General features: G+C 39.2%; 1 protein-coding gene across 17 annotated transcripts in view; it reads right to left on the bottom strand.

Moving 5' to 3' along the window:
• The window catches only part of PCDH15 (protocadherin related 15), a 789,181-nt gene that overhangs the window by 257,327 nt on the left and 515,740 nt on the right, over positions 1-16,114 (bottom strand). For 16 of the 17 annotated variants that reach the window (XM_047088664.1, XM_047088665.1, XM_047088662.1 and 13 more), the window contains 2 exons: positions 12,611-12,690; positions 2,733-2,826 (listed from right to left, as the gene is read on the bottom strand). In XM_047088664.1, the coding sequence (XP_046944620.1) occupies positions 2,733-2,826; positions 12,611-12,690 (174 nt within the window). The remainder of the gene's footprint in view (positions 1-2,732; positions 2,827-12,610; positions 12,691-16,114) is intronic. The other variant, XM_047088659.1, reaches the window with a different exon arrangement.

Below are 16,114 nucleotides of genomic sequence, written 5' to 3'. Positions count from 1 at the left end.
CTACTCTTGACAAAGTTACATTTAGAAAAGGGAAAAAAAAATACAAGAACATCAAATAAAGTTTCCTCAAGTGTGTCTACAACACATCAGCAATGACCACTAGAATATTAGCTCTCTTCTCCCCTAACCACATTTTGAAGGTGGCAGGGAGGTGTTTTTTTTTATGATGAAATCAAATTATATCTTCGCAATCTGTTTCACACAAATTGCTGGTAATCATTTTGATTTAAGAAGAGTCCATCCACCCGGGGTCACTGCCCATTAAATATCTTTCTTGAAAACCATAACCATTAAGGTCAAATGGTTAGTTTTACCATAACTCTACAAAGGAGTAAGTTTAAACGTACAGATAAGAATGCTATCAAAATGTGAGACAGTTGTGATTATGTAATCACTTTCTCCTTCAGGAACCCACTATATGCACCCATTTGTAAGTCCATCCCTAACATTATATAAATAATGGAATTAACTAAAGGAGCTTTTTTTTTTTTTTTTTTGATTCCTTTCTCTACTGGTACTCTCAATACAAACTTTTGAAAATAAAACACCTTCACTTAAAAGGATCATGATTTTAAAGCTGAATGAGACCTTATTGATCATAAGAATGAAAATGTGGGGGAGCTGGAAATGCTAAATGACCTGTCCAAGGGGTCTGAAATACACAAGTAACCAGAAAAAAAAAAAAAAAAAATGCTCTCCGGATGCCTGGGTGGCTCCAGTCGGTTGAGCTTCCGACTTCAGCTCAGAACATGATCTCGTGGTTTGTGTCAGCTGTGCTGACAGCTCAGAGCCTGGAACCTGCTTCGAATTCTGTGTCTCTCTCTCTCTCTGCCCCTCGCCCGCTCATGCTCTGTCTCTCTCCCTTTCCTTCAAAAATAAATAAACATTGAAAAAATTAAAAAAAAAAGAAAAATGCTCTAGAAGAAATTAAACCACTATATTTAACCCATAATTGATTCTCTGTTTTTGATGTGGAGAAACCCATAATCAGTGGATTGACACTATACCAGATATCTTAATATACTATTTATTTTCTATCTGTTCTCTTGTCTAAGGAATGATTTTTAAAAGGTTCCTGGCTATTATCACTGCCATTAACATCTGATTTGTAACGTGATGTATCCCAAAGCTGTGCATTATGTTTTCTTTTTTTCTATTCTAATAGCTGACCTGAGTGCTCCTTGTTTATTTTACTTCAGTCTAATGACACCCCTTCCTCCATGCTGAGTAATTCCTCAGGATCCTCCCTCCATTATTTCCTGGCCAAGTTACCAATTCGTCTTCTGCCATACAGCAAAGCCTTCACTTATTTTCTTCTTGAGACTCCCACTGCCTTCTTCATGTAGGTCTAACCCAGGCACACTCTTAATCAAGGACACCTTGATTAATCCTTAATCGAGGATTAAAACTTAATCTCAGTTTTATTTTTCTTCACACAGCTAAGTACTTTGTCCTGGCCACACTATTTACTTAGACTGTCCTGTATACAGCAAAACCTTGGAATGTGAATAACTTGTTCTGCGGGCATTCCCCAAGATGGGCAAACATTTCTAACAAATTGTAACTTGATAAATGAGCAACATCTTGTAATACTTGAGTGGTATGTGATGCTGAATGTCACATAATCACAACTGAGCCAATGGTTGTTGAAATTTGCTTTGATAGACGAGTGCTTTGGATTACAAGCATGTTTTCAGAACGAATTATGCACGCAAACCAAGGTTTTACTCTATTTTATTTTCTACATATAACTGTTCTATCTAATGTTTGAGAAATGGCAAATGGCTTATTATTGGCAGATGCATCGATTAATTTTCTGAGCAATCCTCTTCAAATAAGTGTGAGGAGAGCATCATATGCCCCCAATCAACCTACCATACAGATCAATCAATTAATTTCAAGTCAGGTGGAGCTATGCTGCTATTGTAATTGGGTGAGCCTCACCTATGCTCCCAACCTGAATTTGAAATTATTTCCAGAGAACAGTACCGAATTGGCCTATAACATGCTGAGTTGCCTATAAGCATCTGACTAAACAGGAAACTACTCCGTGCCATAGAAATGTTGAAAAAAGTCTAATGATCTGTTACCAACAATTGAAATGTTACAGTGTTTAAAAATTAGAACAGTAGTGGTTGTAAGCAAGGTGGTTTAAAGAATACAGTCAAATGATTTTAAAACACTCCAGAAGGACTAAACAAAATTTATCCTGTCTGGAATTAGGGGCCGTGTAAAGCACTTCCATCACCAAGGATTAGTCAGGACCCTGAGTGCTGCTTACAAATGACCTGTGGAATCAGTCAACTTGGTTTCCTAAGTGCTTCAAGACATTTATCTGCAGTCCCCCCACCCCCACCAAAAACTGACATTAAAGGGAACAGGCTGCGATAGGGTGAAACAGCCAGGACACATTTTGGGGCGCAGTGCAGGTGATGCTGTCCATGGACTGCATTCTAGGCTGTTAGACTTCAATTTCCCCACGAGTTGGGTAAGAATGTCAATCACAAATACCTATTCTGTTCCTAAGAGATTCAGAGTATAGGTTCATCTATTAAAAGAGTGCATTGGAGAAAAGACCACTTCTCCAAGCAATTTAAGGAACTGCTCCTCGTGAAAGAGATTATTCCTGGACTCAGGATGGTGACACGTTGTTTCGGAGTATCAGACTACAAGTCTCTCAGCTTCTCCAGCACTGTGCTTACAACCCTTCGGTCCCCAGGCCAAGTACTCACCCCATCCGGCCTGCCATCGGAAGCAGTGACGATCAGAATGTAGCGATCGGTGCTCTCCCTGTCCAGGGCTTTCCCTAAGGTTAGAATCCCAGTACTAGTGACAGAGAAAACAAACAAACAGATAAGACACACAAAGATCTTTTGTCACAGGGAGTCTTCCTCCCATCGGGAACTACTCTTGACAGGTTTTTCCCCTTCAGCAAACGTAGCCTGAATATTTAAGATGCCTGATTCTAGGATTCATGTTGATGATTAAAAAAACCCTTTAAGGTTGATGAGCTTATTAGTGACAATGAAAAACCCGCAAACTGAATGAGATAACTGAGCTGATTCTCCAGCCTCCAAGAGAAAAATAAAACTACTCTTAATTCATTTCGGGAAGAAAGATATCTATCTTGTTTATGATTATTTCAAAGGTAAAAGACTGCATTAGTCGTTAGTAGTTTCATAATCCTTTGAATCAAGGAATGGTTTCTTAGAACTAATACATAGCATTCCTGTTCATCCTCACATATGTGTCCATACTGGAAATGCAAATATCTAAATTCTATCTTTGACAAATCCTAGTGATTAACATTTATTTTTTCTTCTTTCCCAGTTTCAAAACAATGGAGGCTCATTGTAGAAAATTAGAAAATATACAGTAAAATGTTAAAACTTTCATGGGTATTAGGATTATTTTCGTAATATTTATTTTTATTCTCCATAGTAATCAGATTTAGATACATTATACTATTTTCCAAAGAGGATTCAGACTGCAATATTTTATATTCTTTTTAAGGAAACATAATTTTATGAGCATTCACTCTCCCATCTTATGATTTATAAAAAACAGACTTTTGTTGGATATACTAACAACTGTATCATTTTGTTATTCTTTTGAAATTTAGATATTTCTTTATTTTATTTATTATATATAATAGGAGATGAACAGCCTTTGGACAAATTCTCATAATTAGAATATTTTAATACTACTTCTTACCCTTTCACTGTTTAAAACCAATGTGTCCAAATAGTTAATACTTTCTTCTCCAATGTAATTTGTCTTATAACAGTTTGGTTACTTCTAATCCTCTCTAAAACAAATCCCCAAATTTTTATCTCAGATTTACAATCTGACATCTGATATGTGACATTTTAATAAAGGCCTACTGAGTATCTATTGTGGAGGAGAGGTTATATTAATATAATAAAGCATTAAAATATTTATTCAAGCATAAAAACATAATTTGTTTCAGACTGATAGAAGGCTTTCACATTTTGACACAAGTGCTTTTATTGTTACAGTGGAATTTAAGCAATTCACATCATACATGGTAGTTGGGTAAAAAGAGTTAACACCAATCAATCAAAGTCAGAGTTACGGTTACTCTATTTGCTTTATTTTATTGTTGTTGATCGAATGGACTTTAAAAAGTTCTAGCATATGGTATAACTATAGAAAACGAAGTTTACTAGTGGTACATTTTTAAATGTTTCATCAAAAGAACTGACAACCCAGAGTTGTTCATAACAATGGCTTTTGGATGAACTTCCCACACCTCAGATGGTTCAGATAATCTCATTCTAAAATGACTTCAAGACAAAAGTAAGACATTATTGCTTCTGAGACTTACTCACAAGCAACTTAAACAGAAAATCTGAAAGCCCTAGCCATAGGACAATGAAAGAAAAAAGAAAACTGAGTTATTGCTTTCCGTTTTTCCCCTTGGTTTCAGGTTCTAATATCTATGTTCTTCCTTGTACATTAAATTAGAAAATCTCTAGAAATTTATATAGTATCCCCATTTATAGCCATATTATAATTAAACAGCTAATTTTTAATGGTCTGGTAATCGTTACAAAGATAGCTCTTTTCTCAATACGATGTGTGCCTTGTGCCCAGTGCAGTAGGCAGTTGGGCAGGATATTTGGGAGACGGAGAAGGAGAGAAAGGATAAGTAGTATCTTTTGGTATTTATAGCTGAAGGACTAGCTGATGGGTACACCTAAGCATGCTTTCCTGAAATTCCTGAAACAATTGGAAAGGGCGAGTGTTCCTACCAGCTGGCTGGAACTATAGTTCAGGATACACTGGGCTGCATCTAGGAATGCCGTAAATCTTGTACGTTCATATATTAAAAGTATGTAAGAACCGTTTATGTTAAAACAATAATAGTGCTACCTAAATTTTGCATGACTGAAAATGTATCGCACAGGGGTGACATCAGTGGTCTTGAAGATGGAAGCCAGCATCCCCAGTGCTACCCTTATCCACCAAGAATTATGTTTGTAGGTCTGGGGGATGCCTGAAGGAATGATGCATGGTTCTTGCCTTTATTTCGTCTAACCCAGAACTTACTAAGGGCAGAAAAGCAGTGGGTTTTTCTAGAAAACACTGTAAGGCAGGGAGCACCCTGCAGTCACCTGAGGCAAAAGATTACAGCTGAGGTGTACAATTGAGTGCTGGAGGCCTGGAAGAAAAGGTGGGCAGAGAGTTTCTTGGGAAACCAGGACATTGAGAAGCACCCACATATACTGGGGAGTGGGGTAGCACTGAGAGTCCAGAGATAAACCTATGCATCTGCAGCCAGTTGGTTTTCAACAACCATGAAGATTATTCAATAGGGAAAGATTCGTCTCTTAAACAAATGGTGCCGGGGCAAGTGGAGATCGACACGTGAAAGAATGACCTAGTCTGGACTGTCTTTTTACACCATAGATAGAAGTTAACTCAAAACGAATGAACAATCTAATATAAGTACTGAAACCATGAAACTCTTGGACAAAAACTTGGAGATAAATCTTCATGATCTTGGATTTGACAATAGATTCTTAAATATGACACTAAAAGCCTGAGCAGCAAAAGAAAAAAAAAAAAACAGGTATATTGGACTTCACCAAAATTAAGAATTTTTGGCATCAAAGGACATCACCAATAGAGTGGAAGAAATATACAAAATGGGAGAAAATATTTGCAAATCCCATATCTGATAAGAACCTGTCTCAGCAAATGGATAAAGGATTCTTAAAACTCAACAACAAAAATACAAACAACTCAATTAAAAATTAGGCAAAGAGGGGCGCCTGGGTGACTCCGTCGGTTAAGCGTCCGACTTCAGCTCAGGTCATGATCTGGCGGTTTGTGAGTTCGAGCCCCGCGTCAGGCTCTGTGCCGACAGCTCGGAGCCTGGAACCTGCTTCGGATTCTGTGCCTCCCTCTCTGTGCCCCTCCCCCACTCACACTCTGTCTCCGTCTCAAAAATGAATAAACATTAAAAAAAATTAGGCAAAGGACTTGAACAGACATTTCTCCAACAAAGTTACACAAGTGAGCAAAAAGCACATGGAAGGATACTCAACATCATGAATCAGCAGGGAACTAAACCAAAACTACAATGAACTCCCATCTCACACTCACTAGGATGCATACCACTAACAAAAGAAATGGGAAAATAACATGTTGAGAAAGACAGAAAGGAGTCAGTCGGAATGCTAGCACGTTGCTGGTGGGAATGTAAATGGTCCAGTCACTGTGGGAAACAGTCTGGCAGTTCCTCAAGAAGTAAACATAAAATTACAGTATGACCCTGCAATTCCAATTCCAGGAATATACTCGGGAGAACTGAAAACAGATTCTTAAATACATGTACATATGTGCTCATAGTGGCAGTATTCGCAACAGCCAAGACCTAGAAAAACTGTCCAAATGGCCATCCAATTATGCATGGATGAAAAGAGGGCGCACGCACTCCATGAGATACTACACAGGTATAGAAAGGAATGAAGTCCTGACCCATGCTTCAACGTGGCTGAACTGCAAAGCCTTAGGCTAAGCGAAAAAAGCCAGACACAGCATTCACATGTATTATTCCATTTATAGGAAATATGGACAATAGATAAATCTGTAGAGACAGAGCATAAATTGCTGGTTGCCAGGGGTAAAGGGAGGGACGGATAGGGGGCAGCCGCTTACATAATGGGTCGGGTTTCCTTTTGGAGTAATAAAGATATTCCAGAACAAGATACAAGGGGTAGTTGTGCAATGTGGTAAGTCTGCTAAAGGCCACTGAATCGTTCACTTTGACATGGTTCGTTTTATGGCATGTGAATTTCACTTCAATTATATTAATTATATCACACAGAATCCCCTCAGCAAACGTGAGGGCTATGTTTCTGAAATGAGTCGTGCTGGACAAAATCAAGCTCTGTAAGACATGAGTTGGTTTGCCTAACCATAATGATGGAGTTCCAAAGTTGTTTACACAATGTAAATAAAATGTCACGGAGGGTATCTTCTTCCAAACAAACCAGTCTGATAGCATTGAGAACCTGCATCTCCAAGTAACCATTTCTCCAATTGCCCTGTTGATTAGGAAACACTGTAGAGTAGCCGCGTCATGGGCTGAGAAAAATGATCTCACAGATTCCATGTTCCTATTGTATGCTTCCTTTAAGCATTTTCAATACATTCTACTGGCTGTGATTTAATATTGTTTACACTCACAAGTATCTGTGTCATTCAGAGATTTATCATGTTGCCTGCGGGCATCATGTTTCAGGCTTCACGATGACATCTAGAGAGGACAGAGTGTACCTGAAATGACAGGCAGAGAGGACAGAGTGTACCTGAAATAACATGGAGAGAGGATAGAATGTACCCACAAGTGTGTGGTTGCTGCAAGTTGGACATGGTGTTCGTGTTAAATAGTGATTAGTGGTTAACAAAGGCAGACTGACAGGAGGAGGCAGGTGTGGGCTGCGGTTGAGGGAAGCGGACGGTGGCAGGGGCAAAGGGGGGGGTGAAAGGCATGAGAAGCAGTTCGTCTGAATACGTATTTTGAAAGTAGGGTTGACAGAAAAGCAAATGCACATCACTTTGTTATATGTTATTTAATCTTCAGGGAAATCATAAAGTTCACACTGATGTGAAAAGTATAATCAAGCCTTAAACTTGGTATCAAAATGAATGTAGTCATGTAGAAAATGAGCACAATGTCAGTGAAGGTAAAAGAATTTTCAAATAAAATTCTAACCATGGGCAGATATAACTCTTTGAGGTTCTTCTGTTTAGCTTTTTAACTTTTGCATTAAACTCATACGCTCTTTACAATTCTGTCTATAGGAATTCCTCACCGTCCTGCAATAATAACTTAGATATTTGGCCATCGTACTATAAAGGAAGTTTTTAAATATATTTTGTTTAAATGTTTACTTCTCTGTCAATGTTCGGTGAATAAATATTTGCTGCATCATGTGCAACTAGCGACAAGACACCACGAGAAGTTGTTAAAATAATTGAGTATGTTACAGAACCACACAGATCTGGTCATTTAATACATGGTATGGAATGATTTTCATGAAAGATGGCTGTGATTTTTAAGAACAAGTTCTTTCCTTTAAAGAGTATGTTCCTTTCATGGCTAAGTGACTAATCCAATACATTAATATGTATATAACAGTGCAACATTTTGTAGATCTATATTAGCATTGAAGTGATTATTTATCACTACTGATGTTTTTAAAGATTTACAAAAACCTTTGGCATATTTTTATTTCAATAGAAAAAAGTAAGTTAATGGGATTGTAATAATGATTATTGCTAAAATTTGTATCATAGCACAAAATAATATTTAAAGTAAACATGAATATATACTTTTTTTTTGTTTGAAGAAGGAAAATGTACCTGGAAACATTAATTGTATAACTTATAGTGTCTCCTAAGGTAGACCATTATTTCTTTCCTATTAGTTTTTTTTAGGTTTATTTTACTTATTTTGAGAGAAAGAGGGAGGGGAGGAGGAGAGAGAGAGGGAGAGAAGGAGAAAGAATCTCAAGCAGGTTCTGCACCAGTAGTGGGGCTCGAACTCAAGAGCTGTGAGATTATGAGCTGAGCTGAAACCAAGAGTCGGATGCTTAACCGACGGAGCTACCCAGGCACCCCTATTTTCTATTACTTTCTAAAAGAGTACCTGAAGTATCTGAATCCTTAAAACTTACATAGAACCAGTGGCACTCATTTTTACAATTAGCCCAGAAATTTCAGAGAGGGAAGGGATTAAAATTTCAATTTTCCCACATTTCAAATGGGGAATATATTGGTAACGAATATATTCAATTAATATATTCATTGAATATTGAAATATATTGGTAATGGTCGAGGACAGCCTGCAAATATAACGACAGCAACAGCTCTGAGGTGGCTGAAATAAAATGACCATAGGTAGAAAGCAATGGACCCAGTGTAGTGGACTCTGAATCAAGAATGATCATCAAAGGAGACCATGCCGTCATCACAGGGATGTTCTGGACACGGGCTGTCCCAGAAGCATCTTGCATTTAAGAAGATGGCTGTCTGAGTTGAGGTGGGGGCCAAGTATCAAGAACTGTGGTCAATTTAGACAAGGAGGAGGCTGCATTGACATCTTTCACACCTTGAAGAACCTCTGTGACCTAGTTAGGTCACACAAAAGCTGAGATGAGAGAAGAAGCAGAGAAACCCTTGCTATGGGAGCAGCTTGGGTGGAGAATTGCTTTGGTAAAGTTGGTGACTCATCAGATGTCACAGCTAGCAGCTGGAAATCCTTCAGCCTCAAGGGAGAAGCAGGTGAACACAGGGATGGAAATCCTTAACAGACAGTAAGGCCTGGGCTTCCTGCTCATGAGGGCAGGTGAAAGGTTCATTCTTGTCTTTTTAAAAAACAGCATTAGGAACGTGTAATTCACAGGTAATCAAATTCACCCATTCACAGGGTACGATTCCCTGAATTTTTGTTTTATTAATATGTAATTCACATGTGATCAAATTCGTACCATTTCAGGGTACAATTCCATGAATTTTAGTTTATTTGCAGAGTCGTCTGACCACCAGGACAATCAACTTTAGAATGTGTTCTTCACTGTTAGCATGGTCCACGGTCAGTGACTGCCTATTCTCTCCCACCCCCAGCCCTAGGCAACCACTAGTGCACTGTTTTTGTCCCTAGAGATTGGCCTATTCTGGACATTTCGTGAGAGTGGAATTATACTATGTGTGGTCCTTTGTGAACAACTTTTTCCACTCAGTATAATGTTTTCAAGGCTCATCCATGTTGTAGTGGGTGTCAGCACTACGTTCTCCTTTATTGACAAAGGATTCCAGTGTGTGGATGTACATTTGGTTCATCCATTCATCCGTACATGGACATCTGAGTTGCTTCCACATTCTGCTCTTGTAAATAATTCTGTTGTGTATATATTTGTGCAACTTTTTATGTGGATGTATGTTTTCATTTCTTGAGCAGATACGGGTAGAATTATTGGGTTATATGGTGACTCTATGTGTAACATTAGAAGACGACACATTGTGGGGCACCTGGGTGACTCAGTCGGTTGAGCGTCCGACTTCGGCTCGGGTCACGATCTCACGGTCCGTGAGTTCAAGCCCCGCGTCGGGCCCTGTGCTGATGGCTCGGAGCCTGGAGCCTGTTTCGGATTCTGTGTCTCCCTCTCTCTGACCCTCCCCCGTTCATGCTCTGTCTCTCTCTGTCTCAAAAATCAATAAACGTAAAAAAAAATTTTTTTAAAAAGAAGACGACACATTGTTTTCCAAAGTATACACTTATTTTACTGCCCCTCCAGGAATATATGAGGACTCAAATCTCCAAGTCCTCAGCCACACTTACCATCTCCTTTCTTTGTCAGTATAGACACTCAAAGGAGGTGAGAAGCAGTGCCTTGTGACTTTCACCTGCATTTCCCTAATGATGGTTGATCGTGACTGAATTTCCATGTGCTCACTGGCCGTTCATGTAGCTTCTTTGGAGAAATGTCTATTCAAATTCCTGTCCATTTTTATTTGGGTTATTTCTTTGTTTACTTTTGAGTTGTAATGGTTCTTTTTTTTTTTTTTAATTTTTTTTTTCAACGTTTATTTATTTTTGGGACAGAGAGAGACAGAGCATGAACGGGGGAGGGGCAGAGAGAGAGGGAGACACAGAATCGGAAACAGGCTCCAGGCTCCGAGCCATCAGCCCAGAGCCCGACGCGGGGCTCGAACTCACGGACCGCGAGATCGTGACCTGGCTGAAGTCGGACGCTTAACCGACTGCGCCACCCAGGCACCCCGAGTTGTAATGGTTCTTTATATACTCTCTCTATACGTATGTCCTTCATTATCTGCTTTATTTAAGGGGAACGTGGGTGGCTCAGTCAGTTAAGCATCTGACTTCCACTCAGGTCGATTTCACGGTTCATGGGTTCAAGCCCCACATCAGGCTCTGTGCTGACAGCTCAGAGCCTTCTTTGGATCCCCTGTCCCCCTCTCTCTCTGACCTCCCCTGCCTTCTCTCTCTCTCTCTCTCAAAAATGAATACACATTTAAAGAAAATATTGTCTCTCAGGCTGAGTGTGGTCTTCACTTTCTTGATCGTGTCCTCTAAATCACGTATTTTCCAAATTTTGATGAAGTCCAACTTATCCATCTTGTCATCTAATCACTTGTACTTTAGTGTCATATCTAAAAAAAACACATTGCCTACAGATTTACTGTATTTTCTTCTAACAGTTATATAAATTTTTTTACCTCTAATATTCAGGTCTATGATCCAGTTGAGCTAATCTTGGCAAATGGCATGAAGATAAAGACAAAACTTCATTCTTTTGTATGTTGCCCCAAACTTCATTTATTGAAAAGATTATTCTTTCCTGACGGGATTGTTTTGGACTTTTTTGGGGGGTGGAGGGAACCGATTGGCCATAAATGTTAGGGGTTATTTCTAGACCCTTAACTTTATTCTAGTGATCTGTATCTGTATTTTAAAACAAGTACCACACAGTATTGATTACAGTGAAAAATGTCCCTTGAAAAAGTTTTATTCATTTCAGGATGATTGTAAACTTTAGCTACTTGAGATCTGTACATACCTATTGGAGAAAATTCAAAATAGTTAAGTCTTTCCATTTTTTAAATGGAAGTTTACTCATGTGTGAAATCTAAAAGTCTGAGAAATACTGTTTCTAACTGTGTACAAACTCACAGTTGGAACATCCTAGTCGACTTGACATTATAGGTGCTTTTCCCAAGACCAGTGACCACACATGGCTCTCTTGAGTTGGCCTTATGTACAGGATATTTGTGAGACTGAAGCAATGCCTGGGTCATTTGTCAAAATGTTCACTTTATAACCATGGGCCAACTTTAGGCTTCCATACTTTTAGGGAGTAAAGCAACTCAGGGCCACACAGAAAGAACCAGAGAGGTAGCGAGCATGACTCTTTAACGACCAGCCATGTGGGACAGAAGCAAGCCTACTGTGATCTTGCAGAAGGAAGCCAGTGATCTCTCAAGGGTTCAGTGTTCCTCCTGACTTCCTCCTGGTGATGACTAACAAGTCTCTGCTGTGCTCAGAGAGCTGGGTACAGTCACACTGATAAGACCCCAGGAGGCATGGCAGGGACACTCAATATTTTGTGTGAGCTGTTTAAGACTATATGTACTTTACTCAAAAACTGAAGGATGGATTTTGGTGGTACTTTAACTTGGAATTTATGCTTTGTCTTACATAATTCTCTTTGAATGAACAATTTAGCGCCACGTTACTCTTTGTAGAAATGCCCTTGTTATTATGAGTAACTGACAACTTTAAAGGGATCTAATTAATCCCAGCCTACAAATAAAATGTTTCCACCTCAGTGGATTTTACCTAGTAAAAATGTTTAAAATAAATAGTCTCCTGGGTAATATTTCTGAATTCAGAATTATCCCCCGCCCCCAGACCTCATTAACATTCATGAGGAGCAAAAAGTAAAATAAAACTACAAACAGCTGAAAGTCTCTGATTAGAAGTCTGTTCCCTTGGTACCAATACATTGTTTAATGCTTTTTTTTTAAATAAATTTTGAAATCATTTTTAACTTACGTTTCTGAAAGATTAAAAACTCGCTGGGGATCTCCATTCTCAATGGCATATGTTATTGGGTCTCCCTCTCGATCAGTTGCCTTCAGAGAGAAAACACGACTAAATTATCAAGTGATTGATACCCTCCTAGTCAGTACAGTACAATATAGAAGCTTGAAACCAACATTACAGGATATCCATGAGACTCTTAAAGAATAAAAAATGAGCTGATGGCAGGAGGTAAAATACAGAATTTCATATCTGACCTCAGCATCCTGTCATTTTATCTCATGTGAAAGTAGTAAGAGTAAGAATAGTATTTTCTTCACACATACGTAATCTTACCTGACGTGGAAATATAGTAATGGCTTTCCTAAGGTTTGTGTATTTAATTTTACCCCAGTGTATCGCTACACTCTGCATAAATGTTTGCAGTGCAGAGAAATTCCTTTTTCTGCTGAGAATATATCGAGTCAGGGAGCTTTGTGGTTAAGAATCTCGAGCCTGAAGCCAAAAGCCCGAATTCAAAACTGGCTCCACTGACTAGATATGTGATTATTTTTCAATTTCTTCATTTGTAAATGAGAACTAGAACAATACAAAAGTTAATCACTATTGGGAGGTTTAACTGAAATGATTTATGTCTGGGCACACAGACTAACATCTGGTGCGTTGAAAGTTTCCAAAAAATATTACTCTTTTTTTTTTTTTTCTTTTCCCCCACCTTCACTCAATTCAGAGAAGACAAAACCTATAGCTTTGGACTTTGAGTATATATCCCTAACCCCAGCCTTTCCTCAGCATTTCAGGCATATCCCCTGCCCACCTGAACACCCACTTGGATGAGTGACAATCATCCCCAATTTAAAATGTCCAAACCCCCAAATCCTGCTCTCTCTCTCTCCCTCCTCTGCCCTCAAGAAAACAACAGCCTACTGTTCTCAGTCTTAGTTATCTCAGTGATCGTGGCGACTGCAACCCCCACCCCCCTTTTTGCTCAGGCCTCATATCTTGACTTTAATTGCTCATTCCTACTCTCCAGTGCACCCCATCAGCAAATCCCACTGGGTCCATCCCCAAACTGTCTGCAGTGTAAATCTGTACCTGATCCCCTTCCCCACTGCTATCTTCTTCATGGATCTCAGTAATGACCATCTTCCTGGTGGCCCTGATGTTTCCCTTGTACCCTCCCTGCAGTCAAATTTTAATTAAGCAAAGTGATCACTTCTTTCAGACATACGTTTTATTTCTTTTAAGTAACACTATTACATTATTACAGATACACAATAAAACACAATGGAATAAAATTGTAAAATACAATGAAATAATAAATTACCTAGGGTAATATCTTTGAAACATTCCATATATGTCTAAATCTAAACTTTTAATTTAAAATCTAAAATTAATTATAACAGAAATCTGAGAGTAGAGAGCAAGAAAAAAAATACTGTTTTTAAACAGGCTCAATGGAATTGATCGCAGATGCTTGATATTTTCATCATTTCTTGTTCTTTGCCAGGCGAGTATTAGCCAAAAAAGATAAAACAGAACTACAAATAATGACACAGTCAACTTTTGAAGAAACACAGAATTATGCTATATTGGTGAGACAGGGAGACCAAAGGAGTCCATAAAAATCTGCTTTTTACTCATTTTCCAGCTTCCTTTCTGACTAAGACCGACCCTCACCTTATTCACGTCTTGTACTGTATCCTTGCAAGGCACAAGGAGTTAATGATTTCTTTGGAGTCTTCCAGTATAACAGAAACATCTAAGGAGTGACTGGACAAGAACGGCCGATTGAGGCCATGCTAGGGAAATTTCAGAACCCCCATGTTAGACACCTCAACGCCGAGACGCTTGGCTTCAGGGAATAAGTCAGCTATGGACGACACCTGGACGTTTTTTCTTGGTCTGACTGGTTAGGGGAAGTGTATATCAGACCACGATCCTCAGTAAAAACCCCAGATTCTGAACAAAGAGGAGACTCTCTCTCCTTTCCTTTCCGAGTCTCCCCGACATTCTATCCGTACCTGGTCTCTCTGGACCTTCAATAAAGTGTGCCCTCACCTCCTGCTGGCTCATGTTTCACTTCTGTCCTATGCACATCAGCGACCCTCCTGGCTGGCTGGTCCTGTGAGACCCACTCAGTGTCCTCGGACCTGGGCTGCCTACATCATTAAGAGACTGCATTTTATCACTAAAAAGTGCACACTGAACTTTTTCTGTTGTTTTTCTCTTTCAATCAGTCATTTAAAAAAAAAACATTTAATGTTCATTCATTTTGAGAAACAGAGAGAGACAGAGTGCAATTAGGGGAGGGGCACAGAGAGAGGGAGACACACAAGCAGGTCCCAGGCTCTGAGCTGTCAGTACAGAGCCCTACATAGGGCTCGAACCCGTGAACTGGGAGATCATGACCTGAGTCAAAGTCGGACTCTCAACCGACTGAGCCACCCAGGCACCCCTCAATCAGTCATTTTTACCTGTCATTTAGCTATAGATATAATCAATTTCTTTTTATTTGTTCATTGGCATGTGGTTGTTGTTTTCTGAGAGACAATTTATTGTTTGTATTTTCAATGAGCCAGAAGTAATGGATTCTGAAACAAGATAGATTTGTGTGGATACAGTTAAGTTCAGGTTAATGGTAGCCTTTCTTCTAATGTATCGGGTCTACTCTAACACTTAACGTTATTGCTGTGGGATGAGAGCGTGGTGAATGTCGCATCATTTTATTTATGTAAGTCATTATATTGTTATGTTACTAAAATAATAACAAAGAAAAATTCCTAAAGAACTTCCCATTTTTTCATCCACATTAATTACTTTCTATTCCTGAGGTACCTTGAAATATTTCTTCCAGTTTTGTTTGGCCCTTTAAATACCTCAGACTTTCAGAAATGTGAGAGCCAATACTTTGCCTATGTCATACTTTTTTAAAAGATTTGTTTGTTGGTTGGTTTATTTTTAAGTAAGTTCCATGCCTTGCATGGAGCGCAACACAAGGCCTGAACTCAGATCAAGACCTGAGCTGAGATAAAGAGTCGGATGCCCAACCGACTGAACTACCCAGGCACCTCACCTACTTCATTCTTTTTTTCTACTTAATTTTTTTTTTAAGTTTCTTTATTTATTTTGAGAGAGGGAGAGAGCACGAGCAGGGGAGGGGCACAGAGAGGGAGAGAGAGAATCCCACGCAGGCTCCATGGATGCAGGACTTGATCCACAAACCATGAGACCATTCATGACCTGAGCTGAAACCAAGAGTCGGTAGCTTAACCGGCTGAGCCACCCAGGTGCCCCCAACTACCTCATTCCTATATGAGGTTGTGCCCACACTAGAAAGCTTGAAGACCCCGGATTTGGAAGGAAATCCTTATCCGATTGTTTTGTTTCTTTTATTCTTTTAGCCAATCCTCTGTGGTTGTTTTAGGACCCGTGGCCAGTGGTGTAGTAATTAGGGAGGATTTATAATTTCTCAGTCAAGGAAGCAAGGGGGAAGGGTGTTATCTGGAGGAGAGC

Source organism: Lynx rufus, unplaced genomic scaffold (assembly GCF_022079265.1).
Source record: "Lynx rufus isolate CCGP_SWC_20201006 ecotype Redwood Valley unplaced genomic scaffold, mLynRuf1.p SCAF_25, whole genome shotgun sequence".
NCBI lineage: Eukaryota > Metazoa > Chordata > Mammalia > Carnivora > Felidae > Lynx > Lynx rufus.
This window is presented reverse-complemented; position numbering and strand designations above follow the sequence as displayed.